Genomic DNA, 27,939 nt, shown 5'->3' with positions numbered 1-27,939 from the left:
TAGTGCTCGCTTCTCAAGTTCTTTGTTTTACATTTACATTTAACTTATAGATTTAGATTTTTTTGCTATTTATTTAACATTTATATTTTAAGATGAATATTGTATTCACTCAAGATTTATATATACTGTATATTTAACATTTACATTTAATAACCCTTAACATTTATATTTCGAGATGTATTTAACATGTGGACATACGATTTATCTAACATTTACGGTTAATAACATTTATATATTTTTTCAGATCATTGTTTAACATTTATAATCAACATGTAATGTTTTCATTCAACATTTATGTTCAATACTTCCATTTAAACTTAGCTGCAGAATGTGACTCTCGGAAAACACATTGAATTATTTGACGTAAGCTTTTTAAACGTGTGTTAATGTTAATGAAAGTGAGTGACGTCACAGCTGCTGAGACGTGATGACGTAGGGCAGGTGAGAGGAGCGCTCCTGCAGCACGTGCACACACAGGGAGAGTTTCCTCTGCAGCTGCGACATGAGGAGTCAGAGGAGTCAGAGGAGGAGACGAAGCTTCAGGAGGCTCCAGGTAAAAAAAAAACAGCTGCATTTAAAACATCATGTCGTGTTTTATTAATTTAAACAGTGTTAACGAGTCGGTTCCGGCTGGGTCAGTGGGGACAGGAAGTGGGCGTGTGACGCACTCACTTTTGTTAGTTCCTGTATCTGTATTGTATTTGTGTCTTTAGGCCACTTTACCATCGTGTGTGTTGTTTTAACTTGTGGTTCGCCTGTCACGATCTGTACCGTGAGGAGCAGGTCGGTGATGTCTTCCAGTCGTCTCATCAACAGTTGGACAGTAAAGAAACAGTTTGTAGAGATAGAAAGATAAAAAAACAAACACCTAAAGGTTGGGATCCTCCACGTTTCACCTTCACAACATGTGGAGGATGTTTCCTGTTTTCTGTCCTCTCCTATGACAGTTCCATGTTTCAGCTAAAACATTAAATCAAGCCTGATGAATTCCACATTGACGGTTTCTATAGTAAAACACAATTAAAATGTTCAAATTATAGCAAAGGAGATAATGTTACTGCATCGTTTGTCTCATGTAGTTATGATACAAAGTGGGATAAACGTGGATGAAATGGCATTAAAGTGTCGAGTGTCCTATTGCATCATATTCCACAGGGCTGGGCAATAAATCTATTAATAGTTATTTATAATCTTAATCAAGAGCAATATAACTAAAGTTCAATATATTTCCATATTGAAGATGGCGCATTATTGGTCAACCTCAGTTTTAGTTATTCTCTGCTCATTCAGAAGTTTAAAACCACGACCTTCTCTCAGGAGCAGGGAGCAAACTTTAAACTTAAAGAAATAACACCCTGACATTTATCGTGATAATTCTTGATATCGACTGATATCAATTATATCAACATTTTTATCTTGATATAATTTTTGTCCATAATGCCAAGCTCTGATATACCTACTGTCTGACATTATGAATGGGTTAGTTTAGATTTTCTAAAGAGGCTGCTGCTGTGTGAGAGTTTACCAACTTCTTTGCCTCATCCTGTACAATCGCATAATTTGACCCAGTAAACAATTGTTGTAAACTCGATGTGCATCACATTGAACTGGGCAGATGAGCTGTAGTTTGACTTAAACTTCTGATGTTCTTAAGCATGAAAGACCGATTTTCCCAGTTCTCACAGCAAGAATATGTTTTGTAAGCTTTGAGCTGATGTCAAAGTGAACAGCCCACGCTAAATATAACTTGTCAATCAGTCGGTCAACCACAAAGTAATAATCTGCAATTATTTTGATAATCGGTAACTTTTCAAGTAATTTCTTTATCAAACTAGAACGGCACTTGGTAGATCGCAGACCTCCACCAAGGCCCAACAGTCTCTCATTAATATCAGTCCCTTAAATATGCCTGATTCTTGTCGAGATCTTTTATTTAACATAACAGGACGGTGAAAACAGATTTGGATTTCGGCTTCTGCAGGGAGCAGGCGGTGAAGCCATCTTTTGGTTAGGTTGTTAAAATGCGAAGAAAGAGCGGCTCATACTGCTGAATTCACGACAGTCCATCACAGTAAGAAAATAAATAAAACTAGGACCGTACCTTACAGTAATGTGAGACACTGTTAATAACTCCCTGAAATAGAGTTGGCCTTCATCTTACATCAATGTAATTAGCATTTGCATTGACTGATACCAAAAGAATGTGTTCCAGGCTGGGAGTTATTCCTGGCCCTCTCATGCAGCCCGGCGTTTCTTGTCCCTGTGTCAATCCACTGTCGGACCTCGGCTGAATCATTTGTCTTCACCGATCTCCTCCTGCTCGCTCCTCTCCAAAGTCAAGGAACTAAAGTTAACACTGCTTGTTTTCCCTCTTAAACATAATGTAACACTGGCACAGCGAAACTCCGATTTTTTTTTTTGATGACCTGTTGTTTCTCCTGTAAGTGTGGTATGGATTTAAAGTGTGTGTACAGATCAACCTCCGTCTCTAAGCAAGAGATTTGCCTGTTCCATGCACCTTTCATACGTTTTAAAACGCCCCAGCCTCTCGCATCTTGCCAAAGTAATCTGATTATCTTCTGTTAATGTAGTGGGTTATTGCTCCAAGCCTATGTTGCCTGTTAGTCTGTATCTCCAGTAGCCTGTCAGACTCTGTTACACATTACCTCTCGGAGAGATGTTATCATCCCCAACCATCCCCCCACATGGAGCCTGTCACTGAATGACACAGCCCACAACACAGCCAATTTGCTGGCCTGGCTACTCTGTCTGCACAACTACATGCCCTCTACAGTTTACTAAGTTTAAAGTGGAATTTGGATCCCTGTGCGAAGTCCATGACAAAAGAACAGTTGGTTTTATGGTACTGGCAGACGTCCCGCACTCAGTACTGTGCTAGAGAGACTCCCCCTTTTGTGTTGTGTGCAATCCCTGCCCTCCAGGTTGCAAAGGCAAGTATAAATAAAAAAAGATTGAAGCAACAACAATATTAAAGACTAAATAAGCCTGAGCAAATTAGATGATTATTTATACACTACTAGGTCAGAGCAAGGATGACTGTTGTAGGAGTCAGTGTGTTAAAAATATCTTTATTGTGGTGGATCATGTTTGGGAAGGAGGGATCGGTTTGCCCCACTGGGCCACCCTCATGGGCAGCAGATGAGCCGGAGAAACAGTGTGTGTGCGTTCGTGCGTGCGCGTCCGCGCGTGTGTGTGTGTGTACACTGCTGAGCTGTGAGCAGAGGAGCCCCGCCAGCCTGCTTGCTCTAACTAAGCTCTCTGCACACACACAGTCCAACAGCCTGCCTCTCCTCTCTGCCTCAGATGATGCCTTGGATTTAGCTGAACCCACATGAGTGATATGAATAACACGCTGGACGAAATACACACTTCCAGAGGTCTCGGAGAGAAAGCAGAGATTTTTCAGAGTGGCAGGGGTAATGTGAGTGGTTTCCCCAGCCCAGCCCTCATCCCTCTGCGAGCTCCTTTACTGACACCAAATGCCCAGGAGACCGGGATTACGCCGTGCAAGGGGAACAGGTACGGCTCTTTTTTTTTTCTTTTTCTTTCAAACTTGCCATGAATGAAGCCAGTCTGTTTTACAAGATTAAAAAATTATGTAATTCATTTCCTCCTCTACACTGCTCTGCAGAAGAATAGTGCACTCTTTGTGTTAGCAGCGGCGAGACACAGAGGTCTATTTAAAAGCTGCGGCGTAGACTTTGTACCTGTAAACATAATTGGCCGGACCAGCTGTCAATGAAAGTGTAATGTATTATTTCAACAGTGCAGTTAGAGAGCTGGAATCGAATCAAGCACCTGTTAGTTTGTGGGAGATAATCAGTAACTCAGTAACTGCTGTTTGTTCAGAGCAGTAAAGAGAACAGCACCTTTCAGAGACTGAGGCCCTGACTCGTATGCACATATTTCGTTGTTTATCATGTGTTTTGTCTGACTGATTTAAATGGTCTGTATGTACAGTATATAGCTCTTTTCTAGAACTGATGACCACTCAAAGCGCCTTACAGTTGTACATTCCCCCATTCATACAGTGCATCCATGTGCAGCACTTTCTCTATGAGAAGGGGGATAGTTGGGGTTCAGTGTCTTGCTCAAGGACACTTCGGCATGCGGAAAGAGGGAGACTGGGATCGAATCCCAGTTATCGGGTTAGAGGACCACCGCTCTAACCCCCCTGAGCGGCAGCCGCCCCTAAAAATGGTTAGATTGCAACGACATGCTAAAGAGGTTATTAAGTTTAGAAAATTCCTTTACCTATTGATTATTAGATGTGAGGATTGTAGTATATTTCTCTTCCCACCAGCCAGCAGCCCAAGCGCTGTCTGGGTCTGTTTGCAGCTGTTGTATTTAATAGTGGTGATATCGGGGGGCGGTTCACATGTGCATTATCTTCTTATCAAGAGTCTGTTGGTGAATGCGTGGGGTGTGTCGTCTGTTAGTTGAGAGCACAGGAGGGTCTGAACGGACAGTGTGTTTCTGTCAGATCCGTCAGTTTGTTTATGACCTGCTCCATTTACACTCCTCATTCCTGTGCATGGGACACAAGCAGCGGAGCGTCCAGCAATATGTTGTAACCACTCCAGCATTAAGTCTAATGCGTGGTTGCGATGTCACAGTGTAGAGACTGATTCAGGCAAAGGCAAAGACATACTTGCTTTTGAAGTTGAGTTTGAAATCAAGACCGAAACAATGCTTGTCCCGTTTTATGCAACATCCGATTCTTTCCCTCACTGTGTCTTGTGTTTTTTTTTTTGTCCTTCAGGAGCAATAAAGAGGGAGAGGAGTCGTTCTCTTCTCCTGTTCCAAACCCTTTTCCTGAGCTTATCCCCTCCACCCTCCCCCACTTTGTCTCTGAATGTTTGTTGCCGTGGACCAAAAACAGTGCAACTCAGGTGAGTGTTCCACTTACAGTACTTGAGGGTGCATGCGACACAAAGAGGGATATTGTCTTAAAAAAAAAAAACAAGGCCTCTGTTGTAACGTCTTCCATATGTTACCACAGGCAGCAAAGTTATGCAAACTTAAATTGCAACAAGTGCCAGAAAAACAACTGCAGGCGATGCAGCATTTAACTGTAATTAGATGCATAGTTACACGATGTTTTGCTTGTGATTCGTCTGAAATTTCATGGCATGTGGATGGTGGAACCAGTTATGTGAGTATGGAAATTAGTGACAGTGGGCATATACAAATGCTGTGTCAGCAAAATCTACACACACAATGTTTTTGCTTTTGAGATCCCAGATTCTTACTTGCGTACTGTACAGTGGCCTCTAAACAACATACAAACTCAGGCAACACATAAGTGTGATACGATGTTGCATTTGAAATGTGATTATAACTTTTATGGTTTACCCAGGAAATACCTGGCCTGGCGCCCGACAGCCACTCTTGTGCGTTTGTTTTAGAACAGGGTGTGCGATTTGTCCTGCACTGAATGTGGGGAAGTACCTGCTGGTGCGGGAAAAGGTTTCAACCCAATCTCGTCGTTGAGCCACTTCTGGCAGGTTCGCTTACTTACTAGTTGAATGAATAATAAAAAATTCAGTCACCAATTGACCGTTCACTAAGCCCCGCCCCTCTCAGTGACTGTTGCTATGCCTGACAAGCTTTCTAATCTCGCACAGCACAAAAGCAGTTGACAGTAACATGGGCAGGTTTATCACTTACTATTGACTTTATGGTAACTTTGGAAACAATGGCTCTTTGATTTCTTTTTGAGCTGTTAAAAGGCTTCTTAGTTCCTTAAAAGGCCAGCGACAGTTGATTTTGTCAGATGAAAATACTGCCTCACCCACACTTCTTCACTAAGATGCTTATTCATAAACAAAAAAAGTAATGTTGCTTGACCCTTTTTGGTAGACATGAGGAGAAAATCTGTTTATTATGCGCAACAAAAAATAATTGAACTTAACTGATCTGTATTTGATTTGTACATTTATACAGACTTCATTGTCAAAATCTAAAAAAGAGCGCACATTCATTGTGTTGGAAAAACCAGCAATTGTGGTTACATTTTCCTGGGCTGTTAAATTAGTCTGGTTTGTCAACCACCAGATATTTCCTGGATGTGAATCCCTTTAATGTGTGCTGCAGCTGATCTTAGGGTTTTCAGTGTCTTTGCGGTATGCATCTTCATGTGTGCATGTGTAGCAGCAGGGGGCCACTCAAAGCAATGACTCATGGGAAAGCTGGAAGTTACAGAGCTCGGCATTTATACGGCCATCAGCCGTATTCGACCACTTTTCATGTGTTGCTTTCAGGATGACATTGAAAATACATACAGAGATTTGCGTTTTGCGTTTTTTTTTTACCATTGTAACAGTAAGTGCTTGTGATTCGCTCAAGAATGTGATCAAATTGGCATTTGTCTTCCTATCATCTCCTCACTCAACATTTCACATCAGAAAATTGTTACAAATTCCTCGAGACCGGTCGAGGATTTAAACAAATTTGGCATTTCTTCTTCAGCAAGTAGAGTACAGAAAAACATATAGAAATGCACATGAAGTCACTGTGTAGTCAGGTGAACTCTACATGAAAGTGTACAGTAGGTTAAGACAACTGGATTTTTGAGACAGATCAGTTTACATGGTGAATAAATCAGTGTGTGTGTGTGTGTGTGTACTACCTCAGCTGTTTCAGACATACAACTGTGACTTGAGAGGTTACTTTGAAATTAAATCCTCCTGCACTCTCTTGAGTTTGACCTCAGGAAAAGTGTCCACTGGCAATGTTGAGGTTTCAGCTCCTCAGTCCATCGGCTAAGCAACGAGTCACCGCAGACACACACACACACACACACATACACACCCACACACACACACACAGACATACATACATACATACATACATACATATACAAAAAAACGTCAGCATGAAATGATGGTGCTTTTGTGCAACCAGATTTTCATTGTGCAGACAGTTCCAGGTTAATATTGTTAAGTCCAAGTAGCTGGCTCTGCTTCCACTTTCCAGGAATATATTGGGCAGTCATGGTTGGACTCTTACCAGAAACCAGAAGCGCACAGACAGACGGCGTTGAGTGCTCAGTTCAGCTGTGTGACTCAGAGGAAATGCCTGCCCCCTCAGAGATGTTATTTCAGATGCAACATGCATCATGTCCATGTTCGTAGCCTCCTGTCTACAGCAGATGTTACACAGTCCTCAGGGTCACACTTAACACATATAAATCATTTGTTAGAAAGCTGCTCACTGACAAAACAGAACCAAGCTCAGGAATAGTTCGCGTTTTACAAACTCAAATCAATCATTAGTGAGGGCTGTTAAAACCACCTTATCCAGAAAAAGTCGGCAGCCATCTTTTTTTAAATTCTCACATTTAAAATAATTAGATTTTATTGTTTTTTCATCCCACGGTGAGCACACTGATTTGAGTGGTTGTGTGTATGCAGTAGTGAGAATCAGAGGAGTCACATAGCTTTCATTCCTCGGGCCTAACAGTGAGGGTTATATATAGTAAGTCATCTGCTCTTAGATGCACATGATGCCCCTTTATTTCTTAAAGGTCCAGTGTGTAAGATTTTTGTGAAATTGATCTATTGGCAGAAACATTGAACATTAAATAATCCTAGTGATGTTTTCACTAGTGTGTTTCTTGTAACTTGTACAAATTGTTGTTTTCTTTACCCTCGAATCAGGATTTTATATTTACATCGAGAGCGGGTCCTCTCTACGAAGGCCGCCATATTTTTTTAGTTTAGTAACACCTTTTTTAGTTTTTATGACAACTGAAGGCTACCACAAGTTCTCTTTCATGTTTGGAAGGGGAGGGTATTCAGCTGCTACATGCAACTTCACCACTAGATGTCACTAAATCGTACACACTGAGCCTTTAAGGGGTTTGTCTCCTTGACCCCCTTTAGACTGACAGTCTTGCCAGATGTGCATTGTGGGCCATTGGGAGTCCTTTACTTGTAAGACGATTTAAAAGTTTTTAATTCTTTGACCTCTGTCCTCTGCTTTATTGTGATGACCATCAATGTTAACGTTTGCATTTTTACCAAACGGCCAAAGTTCAACTATGTTTAGCAAATATACAAAGTGTGGGATTATTGTAAGGCTTAACTGTCGCCTGTTGAACGACAGCTGCAGATGCTGGTCTTGTGTAAATAGGAACAACCAGGGATTAAATGATGAGAGTTGAGTGATGTGACTTGGTCAGTGACAGCATGTGTGTTTATTTTACCGTGTCAAACACAAGTAGTATCTCTCTCTCCATCTGTGAAACACAAACACACAGCACAGATAAATATGGTGTGTTCGCAATCTTTTATGATCTTATCAGGACCACACAGTTTTGTGAATGCACTTGAATTTTGTCAATTTCTCTCTGAAGGTTGTCCTAACTGTGTGTGTATATAGCACTGAACACCTCAAGTACAGAACTAACAAATTGGACAAATAGGTTTTTAAGTCCACATTCAGTGAGGTAGTGCATTAATCTGGATACTGTCAACTCATTTCTAGCTCCACCCTTTGACTAGTTTTTAATTTTTGTGGCACTAGTCATGACCAAGATCGCAGCGATTATAGCAACGGTGGAAAGCAACAAGTGCATTTACTCCAATACTGTGCATGAGTACAATTGTGAGCATCTTTACATGATTATTACCTCCACAAAGGAGCTTAGGCTTTATTGGCATTTGTTTTTTTGTTTGTTAGTTTGCAGCATTACACAAAAACTATTTGAGGGATTTCAACGAAACTTGGTGCAGAACCCATTAGAACGTATTCATTAATTAAAAAAAAATGTTTTCCCATAACACTGCGAGATTGGGAATTATATCTCAATTATTAATGGATCTAGATGAAAAGGTTAGTTAAGGCCATTAGGTAACTGATATCTATGAGCAATGTGGTGCAGATTTACTGAATGTTGGGCCTTGACGGACTTTCATGCTCCTAACTTCTCTTCACCATTTAATTCTCTCTGCTACATTTTCAGTGCTTCAAGGCTGAAATGCTGCACCTGTTGAGGTAACAGTGGTGTAAGTGTAAGTGCTGATGCCACCATTGTAATGCAATCAACTAAGATTACATGTCTCTTTGTCTAGATTTGTAGATGATTCTCCCTCTACAGCAACTCTGTTTTTCTTTTATTAAAGTTCTGCTTAGTGCTTTGCTGTATTTGCTTTCTGTTGGTTGCATGTACACAATAGCTTCTATTGTTTTATTTATAGTCATTCTCTTAATACCCCTCCATGAAGCTCACGGGTTATGGAATGACGAAGAAAAGGAACGTTCTTCAGTTCCTGCAGTGTATTCTTCTTCCAGCGTCTTTGGCAGAGGCTTTGCATTATTGGCCAAATTCAAGGAAAAAAAAGATCCTCTGCAGATAGGATTATAACACGACTGGCTTTGCAAGATGCATACTGATGTCTTGCTGTTTTTTAACTAAATATACTGTAAATCCCTGGGCGTCACAGGACGTACCCTGTATACCTGCATATTTGCCCCGCTGCACCTTAGTTTTACTGTCTTGTTACTTTGACAAACCCTGCAAAAGGGATTTTGATTGAATCAACTGTGCTCAAGGACAGTGTGTCTGGAGCTGGCTTTATTATGGGAGCTGTGGAGACTCTGTTATCATCCTGGCTCCATTAATTCCAATTCATTTTAGCGGCGTGATAACTAGCAGCGTCTGTTTGTCTGTGCTCTCACAAGTCACTGTGCTGCGTTTCAAAGATAAACACCAATGCTGTTGTGGGAGGTTCATCTTTCCCTGTCTGTTCTCACAATCTGAAAGAGAGGACAATGACTGGTATCAGGCTTCCACAGTCAGGGCAGCGAAGTTAAATACAACATGTATTTCTCCATTGGCGGAAGCGAAAAAGAAATGTATCTTTTTAAACGTGTGGGCTTTTTCCCACTAGCTTTAAAAGTTTTTGTTTTTCAAAATCACAATTGTGAAGTCATCACTGACTTTAAGGAAAAGGCGACATCACAGACTATCAACAGACACGTTTTGAACAGAGGCAGCTGTGGCTCAGGAGGTAACCAGAAAGTCGGCAGTTCGATCCCCTGCTCCTCAGTTTCGCATGCCAAAGTTCCCTTAGGCAAGACACTGAACCCCAAATTGCTCCTGACGCCTGTGCCGGCAGCGTGTGAGTAATGTGTGATAGTGAGCACTGCACATAGATGCACTATATGAATGTGTGTGAAGAGGTGAATGGCAGAACTGTACTGTGAATCGCTTTGAGTGGTATCAAGACTAGAAAAACTCAATATAAATACAGACCGTTTACCTTTTACTTAATGGGCACTACACTGTGGTTGGTCATTCTAATACTTCAATAATCATCTGTCTAGTTGAGTCTGTCTGTCTGCTCCTGGTTTCTTGAATATTGTAAGTTGTGACTCCTAAATATAGTACCAGTGGAAACTTAGAATAATTGCAGAATATTAAAATAGAGGCAAACTGTTCAAACGTATATTTAGCCTAAAATATACCTGTCATCCTTTTAAAGGTTTTACATTGATCTCTGCCACTACTGAGGCCTGTATTGTAAAGATGGCAGACTCATGGTTGCCTTGTATAGTCTTACAGTAAAACAGGGGCTGTGGGAGCTGTGAATTGTGGCTGTGGGAGTAAGGGCTCGTCTGAAGGTCCATCTCTCTCGTCTCTCTCTCGTCTCTCTGTCTTTTAAGGTGTCTTTATTTATGAAAGCGAAGCGTCAACTACGGTGGTAATAATACTAATACAAATTATAATGCATATTTAGATAGTTATAGGAAATAAGACTTTAAAGGGGACATAGCATGCAAATTCCACTTTGTTAGTGCTTCTACAGGTTAATGTGGGTATCTGGCATGTCTACCAACCCAAAAACTCTGGGAAAAAACACTCGCGCGTTTTGTTATAGTTCCTCTAAGTCAGAAACGTCATGCTTGAGCGACTCGATTGCGCTTCCTGGGTATTGTGTCGTAACAATACACTGGAAGTCTCCTACATGGTCTTGGCCCACCCCCGTCCCGTCCCGTCCCCCCACACTCGTTACTTCCGGGTTTACACCGGAGGCTGCGAGGCAGCGCAGCGCCGTTCCCAAGCACGCAGCCGGGCTGTTCACACGGGACGAGCATTTCTCCGCTGGTCAGCCCGCGATTCACTCACATGTGGCATTTGTGTGGATCGTTGGGACTGGGAGGCTGCAGCAGCTGCTCGGGAGCGACCCTCGCTCTCCGTGCGTGAGCTGGAATTTGTGTCAGCGCTACACAGCCAGCAGTGTGGAAGACTTCCGCAGTGTTCAGCGCTACTGTAACCCCGAACCCCGACATTCAACGGGTACAACAACAAGCGGAGAAAGCAGAATCGCGGGCTGACCTTATATGTACAGTCTATGGGGCTGACCAGCGCGGAGAAATGCTCGTCCCGTGTGAACAGCCAGGCGGCTGCCGCTGGAGAGGCGGCGCTGCTTCCGCAGCGGTCTTCCACACTGCCAGCTGTGTGGAAGACTTCCGCAGTGTTCAGCTCTACTGTACGCGGGTTACAGTAGTTCCCCCGGGTTACAGTAGTTCCGCTGGGTTACAGTAGTTCCCCGGCTTACAGTAGTTCCCCGGCTTACAGTAGTTACGCCGGGGTACACGGACGGAAGTGCGCAGCGGGAGGCAGCGCCCGTTCTCATGCAGCCGCCTGGCTGTTCACACGGGACGAGCATTTCTCCGCTGGTCAGCCCCATAGACTGTATATATAAGGTCAGCCCGCGATTCTGCTTTCTCCGCTTGTTGTTGTACCCGTTGAATGTCGGGGTTCGGGGTAAATGATGGTCTTCATAGCCCCCCACCTCTCTTTCTCTCTCTGTCTGTCTGCTTGTGTGCTTGTAGTGGATGGGCAGAGGGGGACATTTAATTATGTGATTGGGAAAATTAAAACTCCAGGACAACAAAGGGGAATACAAAGTATGGGATGCATATTTGATAATTTATATCATATAAAATATGTAATTTATATCGTTTAAAATCATGGGGGGAGAGGGGGGAGGGGGGAGCTGGCTCATTAGCATTTAAAGGAACAGGCAGTCAAAACAGGTCGCTCTGTGGAGGGCTGTTTTATACAGGGTAAAAAGGGTGCTGTTTTAAATGATCCTTGTGGTATTTTGACCAAAGTATGTTACAGACATTTCATTAAGACCCCAAGGAACCATATCAACTTGTGGTAAAATGGGCATGCTATGTCCCCTTTTAAGTAAATATAAGTAGGTCTGATGTTGGTCCAAATGAAATGTATAATATGTCAGAGACTAAAAATAGCCATGTGGGCTACAAAGTCAGCAAAACCTATCTGACACATGCACTTTCTGGGAAATCAGCTCATATGGTGTGATTGTGATATTATCACTCTGCAGAATTTGTTACTTTGATTCCAGGTACTTTCTCCGGCCTTGTACTGTATATTTCAACTCTGTTCACCATGAGAAAAGTTTTTTTTCCCCCCATTTTCAGTTTTGTGTTTTGGAACTGCCTTTCTAAAAGGAGAGAAAAGGAAAGAAGCTTTCACGTTTCCAAGGACGAAGGAGGAGTTTGTGTTGTGGGGAGGCAACATGACTTTTTCTCTCACACTTTCATTGTGACAGATCTTACTGCAACTGGTATCCCATAGAGTTACGCTACAGAAACAACACTCTATTCTCATTAGATTTAGAATTCATACATAATCATTATTCCCAGCAATGTGTGGATATTTTTCACATAGTTATTTGTGCATCTAAGACAGAAGCATGAATTTCCATGCAAGAAGAGTTACCTTGCCGGCCATCACACCACTTTGTCTGCAGAAGCGGGTAGGAAACTTAACATGAATTTCCTCAGTACTTCCTATCTTTCTCTTTCACTGTGTTTTTTCAGATAACGCTATATTCATGTTCACGTCCTGTTGTTCCCTGTTCCTGTTTAACTTATTTACTTTGGGTTATTGAGAAATGTTAGCGCATTAATTCAAAACCTTGTTTGAATTAATCTTTGGTAAAGATTCCAGATGACATTTAAAAGGCTAATAACTACGTGTTCGCCTTTTTTGCATATGGTTTGTATATTTTTACAAACCATATGCAAACCCCACACCTTCATGGTAATGGAATCTATTTACAAGGTGGTATATAAAGTTCTATGCTATATAAGGTAAAATGGGTCTGTCTACAATCGCCTAAGGCAACATTCAGTGATGTTACTGTGATGTCAACCCATCATCAGTCATCATAGCAAGTGCAATTTGAAATAAATTGATGAGGTTAAATTTAGGATTATGTCAGTGGCGGATCTAGGATTTTTCTAGATCAGGGGCCTTAAAGGGGGGCCAATTATATGTCCAACGAACGTGCACAATTCCTGATCCAGTAGGTTGCATATTTAAGTCTCTCCTTGTTTACTGTTAGCTCTATAGCTTTGAGCAAAGGCTTACATCATTTAATATATTTTTTGTATTGTTCTTGTGTTCTTCAAAAAAGCAAATTGCCATATTTATTGTAAGTATTGTTAGTAAGTGACACATTTATTTAACTAAAAAAATAAACTGACCGGACAGAAGCACTTCAGGGGCCAATCAGTATTCAGTTGGGTCTAGTGGATCAGGTTTTTGATTGGGGGCTTTGGAGAAATTGCTTCTATCAGTGAACTCACAAAGTATTATTTTGACTCAAAACATTTGCTCTTATTGATCTGATGGTAAAAGATCTAAGTAACAAATGGTATTCCTGCTATTTGTATTTTTAAAATGGCCCTCAGTTAACAACTAAGATAATGTTTAGAAGTTAAGTGTAACCAACCAGTGAGGCTATAGATTGTGCAGCTGGCTGGGTGCATAATGCATCAGGTCACTAATGGCAAAGATCTCTAGGGAGGTGAGACTGTGAGTTTTTCCAGAGTTTCAACCATGAGGAGCAGGGAGGACATTAGTCACTGGTTTTCTGTAGATGGGCGAGTCTGGCGGCAACCCCCTCGCCACCACCCAGTGATAGAGCTGCAGCTGTGAGAGTGCAGTTCAAGGTTAAACCATAGTAGTCTAATTGGCAACATGGCTCACTCTGTCCTGCCCTTGAGATAACGAGGTCTAATAGAGGAGGTTTTTTATTCAACAAAGCTATATATAGTCCTGCATAATCCCTGTCTGGATTTACTGACTTTTTTTATTTTTTTCATTGAAAAGCCACTTGAAAGCCATTTGTAACGCATAACTTTATGTTCTGTTGCACTGCCCGCTACTTTAAGCCTCACCTCTGTGATGGAAAGATTGGTATCAAATTGTGTTGAATGTGGCTTGTTGTGCATTGAGTCTAACTGATGAAGTGGTGGGTAGATGTTATATAGACTAAGCGTTGGGACCACCCACAGATGAGATTGAGTTCAGTGTTGGTTTCACCAGCACAAAAAGTTTCTGGCCACAGACGCGGACTTATAGCACCAATCAGTTTCAGAGTCTTTGAGTTGGAGGAGGCAAAGATTTTTGTTCTGCCATTTTACACGATATGGCTACGTCCACACTAACACGTACGCTTTAGCTTTAAAATGCATTGCTTGTTCCACATTCACGCTTGTCGTCGACATTATTCCTGAGTTGTAGAGCACCTGAAATGGAGACTTTTGGTAATGCTGTTGAGTCGTGTTGACCCTTTTTCAGTTTGAAGACTGTGTGTTTCTGTCTGGATGGACAGAAACAGAGACTAGTGAAAACGGTGATGCCCATACACACCCATATTTGCTTCCTGATTGTGTCTTATCAACTTAACTCATCAGCACTGGTGAATGCAAGTATTACCTAAGTTGCAGTTGATGCCAATTTTCTATTTTGTGGTGAGGAATAATAAACTCTGCAGCTCTCTTTTTAGTCTGCATGTTGCAACATAACATGATTGACAGGATGTAGGCGGACGTGAATGCTTTTCAGGTGAAAGCGTGTGTACATTTGGATCAGGGCTACTTGCTGATGAATGCACCTCTGTGTTCACTGATAAAAACCTCAGTGGTTCATGCAGCCTGCTGCCTTGTCTGGCCATTCATTATAAACTCTTAAACAATGATTAACAGTACTGTCCACTCTGTATTTTCAAGTATCCTGTGTAAAACAATGACAATAATTGACCTGTAGAACTAGAGTAATTACTGTGTGTGTGTGTGTGTGTGTGTGTGTGTGTGTGTGTGTGTGTGTGTGTGTGTGTGTGTGTGTGTGTGTGTGTGTGTGTGTGTGTGTGTGTGTGTGTGTGTGTGTGTGTGTGTGTGTATAAAAGATGTATTTAAGGTGGATATTTTTATTGATGTGGTAATAAGTGCATAAGTTGCATTTGTGAATCAATGAGTACACCTCAAATATTGAAACTGTTGGTGTAAGTTCATTTTGAGACGGACAATAGGGAAACTCCAGACACTCAACAATATAGTGTAACTTCATCACTCAGTCATGTGGCATTTGGCTAACCAATGATGTAACTATCACTTTGTCAGTCAGTCACTGACATCACTCAGTGATTACAGACATCTGTGTCCAAGTAATGGCCTCACTCTTGAGTTTTCTTCACCCTGTGACATGACTGACCCAGAAACGTGATGCCTGAATGATGCGATTTAACCAGTTCTCTGGAAGCCACTTCCTTAAAGCAACTCAGCTGAGGTCTAGTCTAAATACAGTCATGACCAGTTGGACATCGACAAACAAAGATATTTTTCGTGTAAGGCTCCATGCAGGCTGATGAACACTAAATGGTTTCAAGTGAGAGGTGCTGCCTTAAATGATTTGTGGACGGCTCAGTCCTCAGCCCTGTAGAAGCTCTGATCTCCTATTCTCTCCACCAACACCACCACCCCTGCCACTGGCCAATTTTGGGCTAAGTTGACCAAACTAGCATTACATTTAACCAGCACCATTATTACTGCTCTTGGCCCTTGCATGGCTTTATGCTGAGAACCCTGCTTCCTATGGGTGTGTGGATGTGAGTAGAGAGGAAGGGGGTGGGAGCCTTGTGACTTTCTCTGCCCCCATCTCTCTCTCTCTCTCTCTCTCTCTCTCTCCCTCTTTCTCTGACTCTCTCTCCCTCCGTCTCCACCCACTAGTGAAGGATCAGATTGATCTCTGGCTTCTTGACTCCTCGTGGTGGTGAGGAGCACCAGCAACACAGATACGTGGAGTCAGGAGAGCGTTGTGCTTAGAAGCCGTTTTGTCCAATTACCTCCTTTCAGCTCCACCGCAGCACTGAGTGAGAGAGAGAGAGAGACGGAGAGCGGGAGACACTCTTTGCCTCCCAGCTGACACTCGCGGTGCCGTCTGATGCGTGTTTTTATGTTTCTTACAAAAGCTCTCCTTTGCGATGCTGTGTACTCAGCCATGTATAGGCTACAGAGCTTGCAAAACCTCGGAACTCTGCTCGATTTCAAACACAGGGGCGGTGAGTTATACTTGGCTTCATTTGTGTTGCACTAAGTGTTTCATGTGTCAATGGTGTTGCAAGATTATTCAAGTCTTTATATCCTGGAACAGTCTCTGCACATTGTTCTCTACTTGCGATCTTCTGAATATTGTGTTACTGTAAAATAACCAAAACTGCTGTATGTAGGTCAAACTGATTAATGTGTCTGATACTTTGCCTCATGTTTAATACTGGTCACTGCATTATTTCAAGCCAAAAGCAGTTTCAGCTCGTTCAAGGTAGAAAGTTTTCTGCTCCCAGTGAATGCTTTTGTTGATTCGATGCTGCTGTTGCAGGTAATCAAAGTTTATAATGAAGATAACACCAGCAGAGCAGTAGAAGTTCCCAGTGACATCACTGCCAGGGACGTATGCCAGCTGTTCGTCCTGAAGAACCACTGCATCGATGACCACAGCTGGACCCTGTTTGAAAACCTCTCACATCTGGGAATAGGTAAGAGTTTGTTTTCTGAAAAATGTTGTTTATGTGAGAATGTAAAAATCTCAATGACAGTTTGGTTAAAAATAAAATGTCAAAATGCTCAAGATGTGTTTAAGTTAAAGTTCCGGCTGCAAACTGCAATCAGAGCCACTCCTTGACATAAAGTGTATATCATTACCTCTGCTGAGGAGGTTATATTCCTCCTGTCCATTGTTTGTTGGTTGGATTATTTGTAAGATTTCACACAAACAGGACAGATTACCATGAAACTTGGTATGAATCAAGGAAGAACACATTCAATTGTGTTGTTTGTTTTATAAAATTTCATGATGACAAAATATTTGAAAAACTGCATCTAGTGAATTTAAATGTGGTTTCATAATGGGACTGTTTGGCCTCTCTAGATGTCATTTCGTTTTTTCAGTCAGTGACGGTGTTAATCCTTCTTCTTTTTTTTTTCGCAATGAACCATAAGCAAAATAATCTATTCTTTGAATGCATCATTTCAATATTTGAATTGATTTGCTATATTAAAATGTCATCTGTGTTAAGGCTGATTCTACACCTCTGATTCATCGTTCACATTTCAGATGTTTTTCTGCAGTTAAAATAGTTTTCTGGCCCTGAGGAAAAAATTTAAATCCAAGATAGTGAGTCGAACCAGTTCAGATTGCAGTTTTCTTTGGAAATATATATGAAACCGTTACCTCTTTGGTTTTTACATGTGTACTGTATGTACTCGTATTAATCATGTGAAGTGCTTTAGGTGAGATGCTTGATTTGATGATAGGATTGAGTGGTGGTGTGTTGTAGATGTATGAGAGCTGAATAAATCGCTGTCCTCTGTGTGTTCTGTTGAATCCTAAACCACATGGTGTAAAATGTGAGAGGAGCTGATGTGGGATTGTGTCTTTTTCAGTGTGAGACATCAATTATACATCTTCCTGGTGCAGAATGTTATTACTCTATTGGAATTGCAATAGCATGGACGTAGTGCAGTGCATGTATAAAGACATCACTGTCTACACTGAGACGAATGGATTTTCTCTCATTGTATCTGTCGACTGGGCTTTGCTGTTATTTTCCAAGCTGCACAACCTGCTGCTGCAGATTAACAGTTGAATTGATGCACATTTTCAAAAAGATTTGCTTTAACCTGATTTACGTAACATGCACTGTGATGTCAGTATATGTTACATCATCCCCTCAATTTGCATTTAATAGTGCTGCATGAAAAGCAACACATATATAATTCTTAGTGAGCCAACAGTTGAAAACACACAAATTTGTCAATGATAAAACGGATCTGCAAGGTGACAGTGTGACTGCATAAATGATTTCTCAGCTGCATTTTCACACTATTGCACACATTACATAATTCATCCATCTGCCCTGTTTCACTCGTCAGTGTTTTAGTCGAGACTGCATGTCACTGCTTTCCACAGAAAAGCTTGAATCTAGACATTCACATGATCTATTATAATACTTTAACAACCATTCGATTGTGTCAAAATACAATATTTTAGGGATTGTAGATAGTTTCTACATAGGATGTAGAATATAGTTTGCTTTTTGCACAACCTACGAAGAGTATATCTATAAATCCTAATTAAATTAAATAATTGAAAGAAGGGTATATGTCAATTTTCATGTTTATTATTGTCACCATCGTGGGTAATAACACTTTGCCTGATGACGTCTTTGCCCTGATGTTGCTCATAGTTCAACTTTGCTTTACGTGGCTGCCTGAACACCAAACCTTTTTTTTCTCTCCCAATAATTCCACGATCGGTTTTAGTGCTAGAAAATGATTAGTTTATGTTTTACTGCTTTAGATTACACACTCATAAAAAGTTAATAATCAAACTTTGTTCCTCGAAGTTGAGCAGTATAGCTCCTGCAGGAGAATCTTATGCAGATATAGCTTTTCTCTGTGATCTTTAACTTTGGTTTGATTCTATCGCGTCTCCATGTTGTCTCCACAGAGCAGTGAAACACACGAGCTGCATTTTTACTCTCTTTTCTCCGTGTGTTACTAGAAAGAACCATTGAAGACCATGAGTCTGTTATGGAGGTGCTGTCAGGCTGGGGGTTGGACACAGACAGCCGGCTGTGTTTTAGGAAGAATTATGCTAAATATGAATTCTTCAGGAAACCTCTGGTGAGTAACTTGTGTGCATGGCGATTCATTCATGTACTTTTGCATTTGATACATCATCCAACAGGTATTCCCACCATGGTGTGATATGAGGAGTTTCAGCGCTGTTGTAATACTCGGGTGCTTTCATATTGGTAGGAGTTTTTCCCGGATCACATGGTCTCCATATCCAGTGAAACCAATGGGATGGTGGATCCCTCTCAGCTTATACAGGTATCAGGTTCTCTCTAATAACAGTCAACTCTCTTTGACCTTGAGTGAGCTAATTGTGAGTTTCTCAACCTCTGTCTAAATGTGTTGTGTGTGTTATCTCTAGAATCAACTACACACACACACACCTACACATGTAATGACAAATATTTCTCTACCCAACGCAGACTTTCCTCAACTCCAGCACTTGTCCAGAGATACATGGGCACCTTCATGCCAAAGAGATAAGCAGGAAATCTTGGAAGAAGTTTTTTTTTGTCCTGCGGAGGTCGGGGCTTTATTTTTCCAGTAAGGGAACGTCCAAGGTCAGTAAAACAAAATCATCCACAGGATGTTGTAGTCTCTGCATTGTCGGAAAATCAAAAGCAATTATAATCCAGTGGGAATTTTTTTTTTCACACAACTAAAACCATTCTGTTGCAGTCAATACTTTAATTTCTGTTGCTTTTTTATGAAAAATAAAAATGCACGGCACCATTTGCAGAATAGAAACGCCTGATTAAATCTATGAATGAATCCTATGAATGTACCTTTGCACAGTGGGTTCATATATGTCTCACTTGTGTTGTGAAAGGGCAGGGAAACAGGTTGAGCTTGATTTTCCTTAGGTCAGCTGGCACAGCAGCCAGGCAGAAACGGTGCTCTCAATGCTGCTGACAAGTGAACCTCATACCGAGGCACCGGCCGTGCCAACGCAAACTTCTCAACTGCTTTCATTTCCTACAACAGTGGACCTTTTGTTTGTCGAGCACAGGAAGGCTTTGGTACGGTGCCCGCTTTTTGCTCGAGCAGGTTTACATTCATCTGTGGTCCCGGTCGAACACATTGCAAGTCAGTCCGCACAGTCGCTCACAGCTGGGGCTTTACTTTAAATAAGGAAGTGGGAACAGTGTGTCACATGAAAAGCAGAACAGTGGTAGTCCTTGTGCTTTTTTTTTTTTTCCGCCTCGGAAATTTATCTCTGGCACAATGTGACTGTTCATAATGTCTCAGGACAGCACAAATCAATATTTCTAAATTTATCCTTATCTCTCTAATTACATTTGTAGTTCAACCGCACCCTGAGTCACTGATAATAGACTCATTGAATAATATGCATTGTTATTTATGCAACTTAACCTCCTACTCTGTCCTAAATCAGCTAAAAAGATCAGACTGTAACAACGGATTAATTCAATTCCTAAAGGTATTTATCCACGGTTTGCTGTTAAAGTTTTATATGAGAATAATTTTCTATTAAATTATAAAATCAAACTAGAATGGCACTCAGTACATTGTACACCTCCACCAAGGTCCAACAGTCCCCTCATGAAATGAATGAATGAATTAAATTAATTAGTTCCATGAGTTATTATCTGAGCAATCAATGAAAATGTTGAAAAACTCCTCATCTCTCAATGTTAAAGAAAATGAAAAAAGATTCCTGGATCCGCTCCAAATTGGTTCTGTCCTGATCCATTCTGCAAAAAATAGGAAAAAAATATATATATATATGATTTAACATTGTATGTTGTCGTGTCTTTGTCGTACAGGAACCAAGGCATCTCCAGTTCATTGCCGACTTCAGCGACTGCGACGTCTACAGCGTCCTGTCTGCCAAAAAACTGCACGGAGCGCCCACAGATTACGGCTTCTGCGTCAAGGTACCATCACTTTTCTGGACATGGTAAAAGTGCACTGGAGGAGCAGAAGTATTGATTTCCAGCATGTTGAGCTCCACTAGTTTTTAATGTAACGTCTCTCCCTCTCTACAGTCCACAAAGTGTAGCTCAGCGCGGGACTTGAAGCTGTTCTGTGCGGATGATGAGCCGACCAGGACCTGCTGGATCACGGCCCTGCGCTTGTTAAAGGTCGGCTTGCTCATCACAAACTCCAGGCCCATGTCTGAGAGGAGGAATGTCGAGTCAATGCTAGAGTCAGATTTAGCTTTTGGAGGAGGTCAAGGAAAGATATTGAGTGATGCAGGATTAGCAGCCCCTCTCTTGATATGTTGTTCGTTGTCTGGATGTCTGCTGGAGACAGGTTAAAGCATGAGACGCTCTCCTGCACATCTATAAATAATATACAGTAAAGCACAGCAGACTGATATACTTATATCTGTCCATTTTATCACTCTTCTACAGGTTGACTGAAAGTGTTGTAAAGTTATAATTAAATGTCATGTTTCTATTTCAGTATGGGATGCAGCTGTACCAAAACTTCATTCAGCCACACCAGAAACAAAAAGCCTCACCGATGGTAAGTGAAGCTCACATTATTATTTCACTGTCCTGTGATTCTCGTGGAAATAATAATAGATGTATATTTAAAGCTGCTTTTATCAGTATTCTTACACATTCACAATGAATTAAATGACAATGTGAAACCAGGTGATCGTAGTGACAAATCTGCATTAACCTGCAACTTTGCAGTTCATGTTAGCTGTATGAGGCCTGTTGATTTTCCAAGTGAAGCCAAAATGTCCTTTATAGGAACGCCGCCATCTTGAGTCCGCGCAGAAACGATCAGTAGATGGAGTTGAGTCTTAAGGTCCCACTGATATAAGCGCTCGAGTCGGTCATTTTTACTATACAATCAAATAGCTAATTCAAACCAAACTTAGACGAGCATTTGAACATACAGTGTGATGTGAACAAAAATAATTCTGGCGTTACTTTATATTTTGTTACATGTCACATCTGCCAACATGGAGGAGGCAGGTTTTTGGACCTATACTGCAGCCAGACACCTTTTGAGAGCAGTCAGGTCGTGCGTCTTTATATGCAGTCTGTTATAATACATGCCGAGCAGTTATTATAAAGTGTGAATCTCACCCTGAGGGTCATCGAAGGAACATGAATGGAACATGTGTTTTAAAAAAAAAATCAGCTGGGGCTAACACTTGCCAACACATACAGTAGCAGTGTAGCACTGTGGTGATATAATTGCGTAGGACAAATAAGGCACCTTCAGTGTGCTAATGCAGGTTTCTCGTCCCAGAAAATAGCCTCAGACTCATCTGGGAGTATTTTTGTGGCAGCGAACACAATCTATTTATGGCTTTTGGACATGTTCATGAACCCTCTCCTTTCTAAAAATACACGACGATCAGCTGCTCTCAGATTTAACAACTCATCACCTCTCCTCCGCTGTTAGAGGTTCATGTGTGTCCAGCAGCCTTCGCCAAGAAGATTATAGAAAAAGATCGAGGAGTGCATGAATCTGCCAGACGCCGGGTCAGGCTGGTGAATCTGCTGTAGGTTACATGGCCGTTGGTGCCAAAATGAGAATACAGCTTCATGTGTTCACACTGGAAAGTAAATAACAGCCATATTTAAACACGATGTTACTGTAAGTCAAACTTTGATAAGTGATGATAAGTATCTTTGAGTAGATAAGAGTAACTGGAACACTGCTGTCCTCGAGGTAAACACTGCTCACTTTGTTTTTGCCACTTGTGAGCTTTGTAGCTGCTAGAGGAATGAATGTGGTGACTGTGAAGCTTCTCGTTAATCCTGATAAGAAGAGTTTCCTTAGTGTGTGCAGCTGTTTAGAGCCACTCGCTTGATGGCAGCTTAAATGGGTAAAATGTGTCCATGTGTCATTCCCCTCACGGCCTCTCTAATCCTCCTTACATGGGGTTTTCTGTCTGGAATCATCTAGAAATGATGGAGCCACTAGATGGCAACACAATACCACAAGAAGTCAATCCACTGGGTTAATAAAATAACACAGTATCTGTATTTCCAGCTTTTCCATGAAAAATAAAGCAAAAAGTGAGATTTCTTTTACGACTGTTATTCCAAAATAACACCATATGAACTGTATCTTTTTTAGAGAAGCATCTCTGAGAACTCTCTGGTGGCCATGGATTTTTCCGGCCAGAAGAGCCGCGTCATCGAGAACCCGTCCGAGGCGATGTCTGTGGCTGTAGCGGAAGGTCTGTCATGGAGGGTAAGTCAGGGTTCGGCAGATGCGTTAGTGATGATGTGTTGTTCTGCAATAATGACATTACTGTTACATCGTCCAGTGGAAACATGTACCAATAACTGGCCATGTCTAAATTAAATGTTGCTTAAAAAATGAACAAGGATCGAGGATCAAATTCCTCTAATGAAGTTATGTGTTCTTAAAATGTACAAGCTAATTAAATATAGTAATGTCCAGTGTAACAAGAGTTATATAAAACTTGCATAATGTTTTTCAACAAGAATAAGAAGAGAAGAGAAACTGAATGAATGAATTACAATTTTCTAAACTTAATTTGACTGTCACTTGTTTGTGCCTCAGAGGAAAAGCTGTCACCGTCTGAGCGGTCACGGGAGCCCCTCCACATCACTGAGTTCAATGTTCAGCATAGGTCGGTGCGACACATTTTTACTATTCAGATTTTCTGTATGCCCACTGTATGACACAGAACATTTGTAACATACGTGTTGTCTCTCTGTGTGCTGCAGCGCTGCACATGGCTCAGGCGTGGTTCCACAGCAAACTGTCGAGGGAGGAGGCTCAGCGGCTGATCACTCAACAGGGTCTGGTGGATGGGTAAGCAGCTACAGTATGAACAGTACACTTGACTCATTGTCATGCAGACTCCTGCACGCATGGTTGTGCTATTATTAATTTATTTTGGCTCTAGGCGTTGGGAGATACTTGTGTTTTAAGTTATACAGATGCCATTGTTATTGGTTTGTCGGGTAAGTGCAGGCACATCCAGACTTTTGGATTGTTCAGAGAGAAAGTACAAGGATTTTGAGGCATCTAGTTGAAACATTTAGCAAGTTCTTTCCAGCAAGTGGATGCGATACGTCTTTGTACAAAGGTAAAAAGGAATTGGAACAACAGTAAAGGCTTCTGTTTGTTTTCAGAGTGTTTCTTCTGAGGGACAGCCAAAGCAACCCCAAGACGTTTGTACTGTCACTGTGCCACATGCAGAAAGTCAAACACTTTCAGATCTTACCTGTGAGTACAATCCACTGTTTGGAAATACTGTCACAAGATGCATTTCACTCATCTTCCAAAAATCACCTAAAGATTTCAGCCTCAACTTGCACATCACGTTTCTCCTGCGTGCGCTTCCCTTGTGTGTGTGTACATGTGCATGTAGGTGGACGATGAAGGCGAGTTATTCTACAGCCTGGACGATGGTCACACACAATTCACAGACTTGATCCAGTTGGTGGAGTTTTATCAGCTGAACCGCGGCGTGCTGCCCTGCAAGCTCAAGCACCACTGTGCCCGGATCACCCTGTGAACGAGGGAACCAGGAGACCCCCCCCCTCCGAGGGCCCGCGTGCACCTTTTTTAAACTCCAGGGCCTTTCTGGACAGACACTCCCAGCGCTCTTGTGCCTTGAAACAGAAAGATACAGTCCAATCAATATCTTAACAGCCATGGTAACTGAAACCACTGTTTTCTTCAGTCACACTCTGGTACATGGTCTGTCTTGTTTTCCTTTTGCAGAAAAAGCTGAATCTGATAATAGTCTGTGTAATAATGACTCTTCGGCCCTGTAATGTCTCCATCATGTGTGGGGACTTCTCGTCCTGCATAATGTAAAGCAGCAACATCATGCCAGCGATGAAAGATAGTGTAGCTGGAAAATATAATGTCGACTGCAGTGTGTATACTGTAATGATATACCGGTCAGTTATAGTCTGTCAAAGCTAATGAAGGTTGAATCCCAACAGAGGACTACAAGAATTGTTTATATGTGACCATGTTGTGCTGGGAATTGTAGTCCACAACACCTCCGCCTTGTTAAATCTGAGTAAAACTAAGCTATCGTTGCATGTCATTGCATCACTCTGATTATTCAGGTATTTTTTTTGTAAGAAAATGATTGTTTTCTATTTGAGAGATAAAATGACGACATCTCAGGAAGAGTCACTCTGTGTGCAGGACTGAGACTGCCGAGCGAGAAACAGAGGTGAAGTACAGGCGGAGGGGCGGCACACAACCTCACCTTTTTGATTTTAAACGTATGTGATTCAATGAAATGTTTATTGCGTGAAGTCCGTCGTGAGCTCTCTGTGGAGTGACATGTTTCACCAATTTTAGACATAAGCCATCAAGATGAAAATCAGAAGTTTTACTGTATGACTGATTTTTGATCGTATCCGGATTCAGTGTATATTGAAATTAAGCTTTTATATTTTCCAAAGATACAGGTACTAAGATTGCAGAACCTGGGTAGGTCGTACTGTGATGTTAACACCACTGATGTGGGTATCCAGCGTCAGACTGTGTTTTGTCTTTGAAAAGCCACGGACATGATCGACATCACCATGTTGTGCTTGTTGTTCCTTTTCTTTTTTTGACAACAGTGCATTGAACAATGAATGTCATGGACTGCATAGTTCATATATAAAAGACACAGTCTGTTTGTAATGTATGATTGTTGTTTGATTTATTGTCACATTTACTGTTATAGCTATAGAATAGTTGTTAGGAAAAAAATCGGGATTACACGACAGTAGATTCTATTGATGTTTAAAAAGTGCCAGTGAGCAGCACCATGAACCCCTAATCTCTAAAGCTTAAATAAGATCTGCTTCAGACTAAGACAATAGATCACTTGGCTAATAAACCCCACCTTTATTTAAAGTATAAAACAGTACATTATAGGTATTGTACAGTATATTTCTCAGTAAGTGGGGCATGCTCGGTTATCTTAGAAATGAAAAATAGCAGAAATATGAAACACCCACCCATCAGCACACAGTGGGGTGCTGCTCTCCTAAGAGGGATTTTTATAGGGACTTCATATGACACGATTTCCTAATGGGAGCGAGCGCGTAGTTAAATGCAGTCGCACTATAGCGTTTGTACGGGACACGTTAGCCCGTCGTGTATGATTAACTGAAGGCTGTGTTTACATTTATAGACTTTGTCCTCCATGGCACCATCACGTCAGTATTGTTCTTACAAACCACTAGATGGTACTAGAAGCATTTTGCTTTTGCTCGTCCAGGTTCCTGTTTGAAACCTTATCAGTTGTGTCTGGTGCAATTTAAATTACATAATACATGTGAAGTGTGTCAAAGGTGCAAGTTGGGTTAATGTTAAATTAAGAAAAGTTCAAATTACTAAATGGATGTGCAGCTAATACTCTATCGGTATTGATCATCTGATATTTTTGGAGCAAAGGATTATCTTAGAAGTTGATGAATAGGAAAAGTGTATTTTTCCCTGTGTGCAAACTCAGATGAGTAAATGAATATCACAGGAGCAAGTAATGAATTTGTGGTTATCACATTTTCATCCAAGAGCCTATTTTTTTTATATATTTGGTATTTAGACACATTTATTTTCCTCAATATGAGTAACGTACACAATTATGGCTCCTTACACAACAGTAAACAACACAATGTCTCATCTCAAAGTGTCCGCGTTAAACAATCTTCTCTGTTGTGATACAAGCCCATTGCCCCCGCACCTCCCCCTGCTCGACTTCAATAGCACATTTCGAAAAACCGCTCTCACATCCAGGGGAGATGTGCGCACACAGAGAAGTCTTAAATGCACCCCTGCTTCCGAGGTCTTGTGCTAAATGTTGTTTTGGATGTATTCCTGCCATTGATCGGAGTCTGGCTGCAGGGGGAGAGATGGCAGCTGGGAGAGACTGCGATGCCTTTAATGAATTCATCCAGCTCCATCCAGCCCAAACGGCCTGTGGATACAGCATCTCCTCCCAGTAAAAGAAAGCCTCTCTCGCTCGCTCTCTCTTTGCTCGGCCCTCGTGGACAACCAGCCCTGTTCGCAACATTTCACACCACTCCACTGGATTCACTCCTGCCTGCACTCTTACTCTTATGACTTCAGGTTTTTGCGCTTGAGCGTTGTCAGCTTCACTTTGTTCTTGAATGCCCCTTCTTGTTTAACTCTCCCTATAGTCGCTCCTCAGTTATCTGGCTTCCACGTCTTTGGCCAATTACTGATTATCTTCAATGAAGTGAAGACCTTGCTGTTTGCTCTGCTCTTGATGCACAAAGGGGCTCTATCTGGGTAGTCTGTGAGCCAATGACGATGTGTTTCTTTAGGGTATGCACTTTAGTGAAGGTTGGAGGCTTTAACTATTTCTATGCGAAGGGCTCTACCATCACGAGTGTCTAAAGCCAAAAGCAGGTCCAGCATCTCGTACTGCTGCGGACGGTTCACTGGAGCTCAGAGAATCACAGGTCGATTCGAAATAAATTATTAAATACATAACAGGGCACTAAACATTTCTGATCTTTTTTTAATTTTATAGTAAAAACAGTAATAGTTACTTTTCATGAATACTGGTCAAACAATTATCTTGTCCTAATTGATTATAGATCAGAAGCAACAGGCACAGGAGATTAATCAATGATCCCATCCACCTTTCTCTATGTGCCCTGCATAACGGTAGGATTAAGAGGTCTAGTAGCATATTCCATATATATATATATTATATTTAAACTACACCAGCGTACAGTGCGGCTTCCTTTACATCACACTGGAAAATCCATAACTTTTTTAAAATGTGATAAATGCAAAATCAATATTTGCGCAGATCATTTTTTATGTACCTTGTAATTTGGTAAGAAAAAAGTAGATGACAGATTATTTGCAGCCCAGATGTTTGATGTATTCTTTTTTTCTATTTTTCTACATTTGTACTCCAAAATTCCCTAATAATTTAAAGAAAAAACGTAAGATGCCTTCCAACACATTATGTAAACATTGTTTAAAATT

General features: G+C 41.3%; 1 protein-coding gene across 3 annotated transcripts; it reads left to right on the top strand.

Moving 5' to 3' along the window:
* The first annotated feature begins 408 nt into the window (after nt 1-408).
* Nucleotides 409-25,615, top strand: grb14 (growth factor receptor-bound protein 14). 3 transcript variants are annotated; one of them, XM_035173984.1, is made up of 15 exons: nt 409-553; nt 3,325-3,540; nt 4,784-4,913; nt 16,730-16,886; nt 18,914-19,035; nt 19,171-19,245; nt 19,410-19,547; nt 20,775-20,885; nt 20,997-21,092; nt 21,418-21,480; nt 23,059-23,175; nt 23,512-23,581; nt 23,679-23,766; nt 24,090-24,183; nt 24,329-25,615. In XM_035173984.1, exons 2-15 carry the CDS (start codon nt 3,353-3,355, stop codon nt 24,473-24,475), a joined length of 1,596 nt encoding a protein of 531 aa, XP_035029875.1. In that variant the 5' UTR covers nt 409-553; nt 3,325-3,352; the 3' UTR covers nt 24,476-25,615. The 3 variants fall into 3 exon arrangements, with proteins under 3 accessions (XP_035029875.1, XP_035029877.1, XP_035029876.1); XM_035173986.1 differs by lacking the exons at nt 409-553; nt 3,325-3,540; nt 4,784-4,913 and adding an exon at nt 12,181-12,821; XM_035173985.2 differs by lacking the exons at nt 409-553; nt 3,325-3,540; nt 4,784-4,913 and adding an exon at nt 15,243-16,412.
* The last annotated feature ends 2,324 nt before the right edge of the window (nt 25,616-27,939 follow it).

Source organism: Hippoglossus stenolepis, chromosome 13 (assembly GCF_022539355.2).
Source record: "Hippoglossus stenolepis isolate QCI-W04-F060 chromosome 13, HSTE1.2, whole genome shotgun sequence".
Lineage (NCBI taxonomy): Eukaryota > Metazoa > Chordata > Actinopteri > Pleuronectiformes > Pleuronectidae > Hippoglossus > Hippoglossus stenolepis.
The sequence above is the reverse complement of the archived record's forward strand: the minus strand, read 5'-3'. Positions and strand labels throughout refer to the sequence as shown.

What these genes read in the sequence shown, in the direction of transcription:
- grb14 (XM_035173984.1), top strand. Translation starts at nt 3,353, where the DNA reads ATGAGTGATATGAATAACACGCTGGACGAAATACACACTTCCAGAGGT. An exon ending in CCAAAAACAGTGCAACTCAG is followed by an intron (nt 4,914 to 16,729) that starts GTGAGTGTTCCA and finishes CTGCTGTTGCAG; the next exon opens with GTAATCAAAGTTTATAATGA. An exon ending in CCAGTAAGGGAACGTCCAAG is followed by an intron (nt 19,548 to 20,774) that starts GTCAGTAAAACA and finishes TTTGTCGTACAG; the next exon opens with GAACCAAGGCATCTCCAGTT.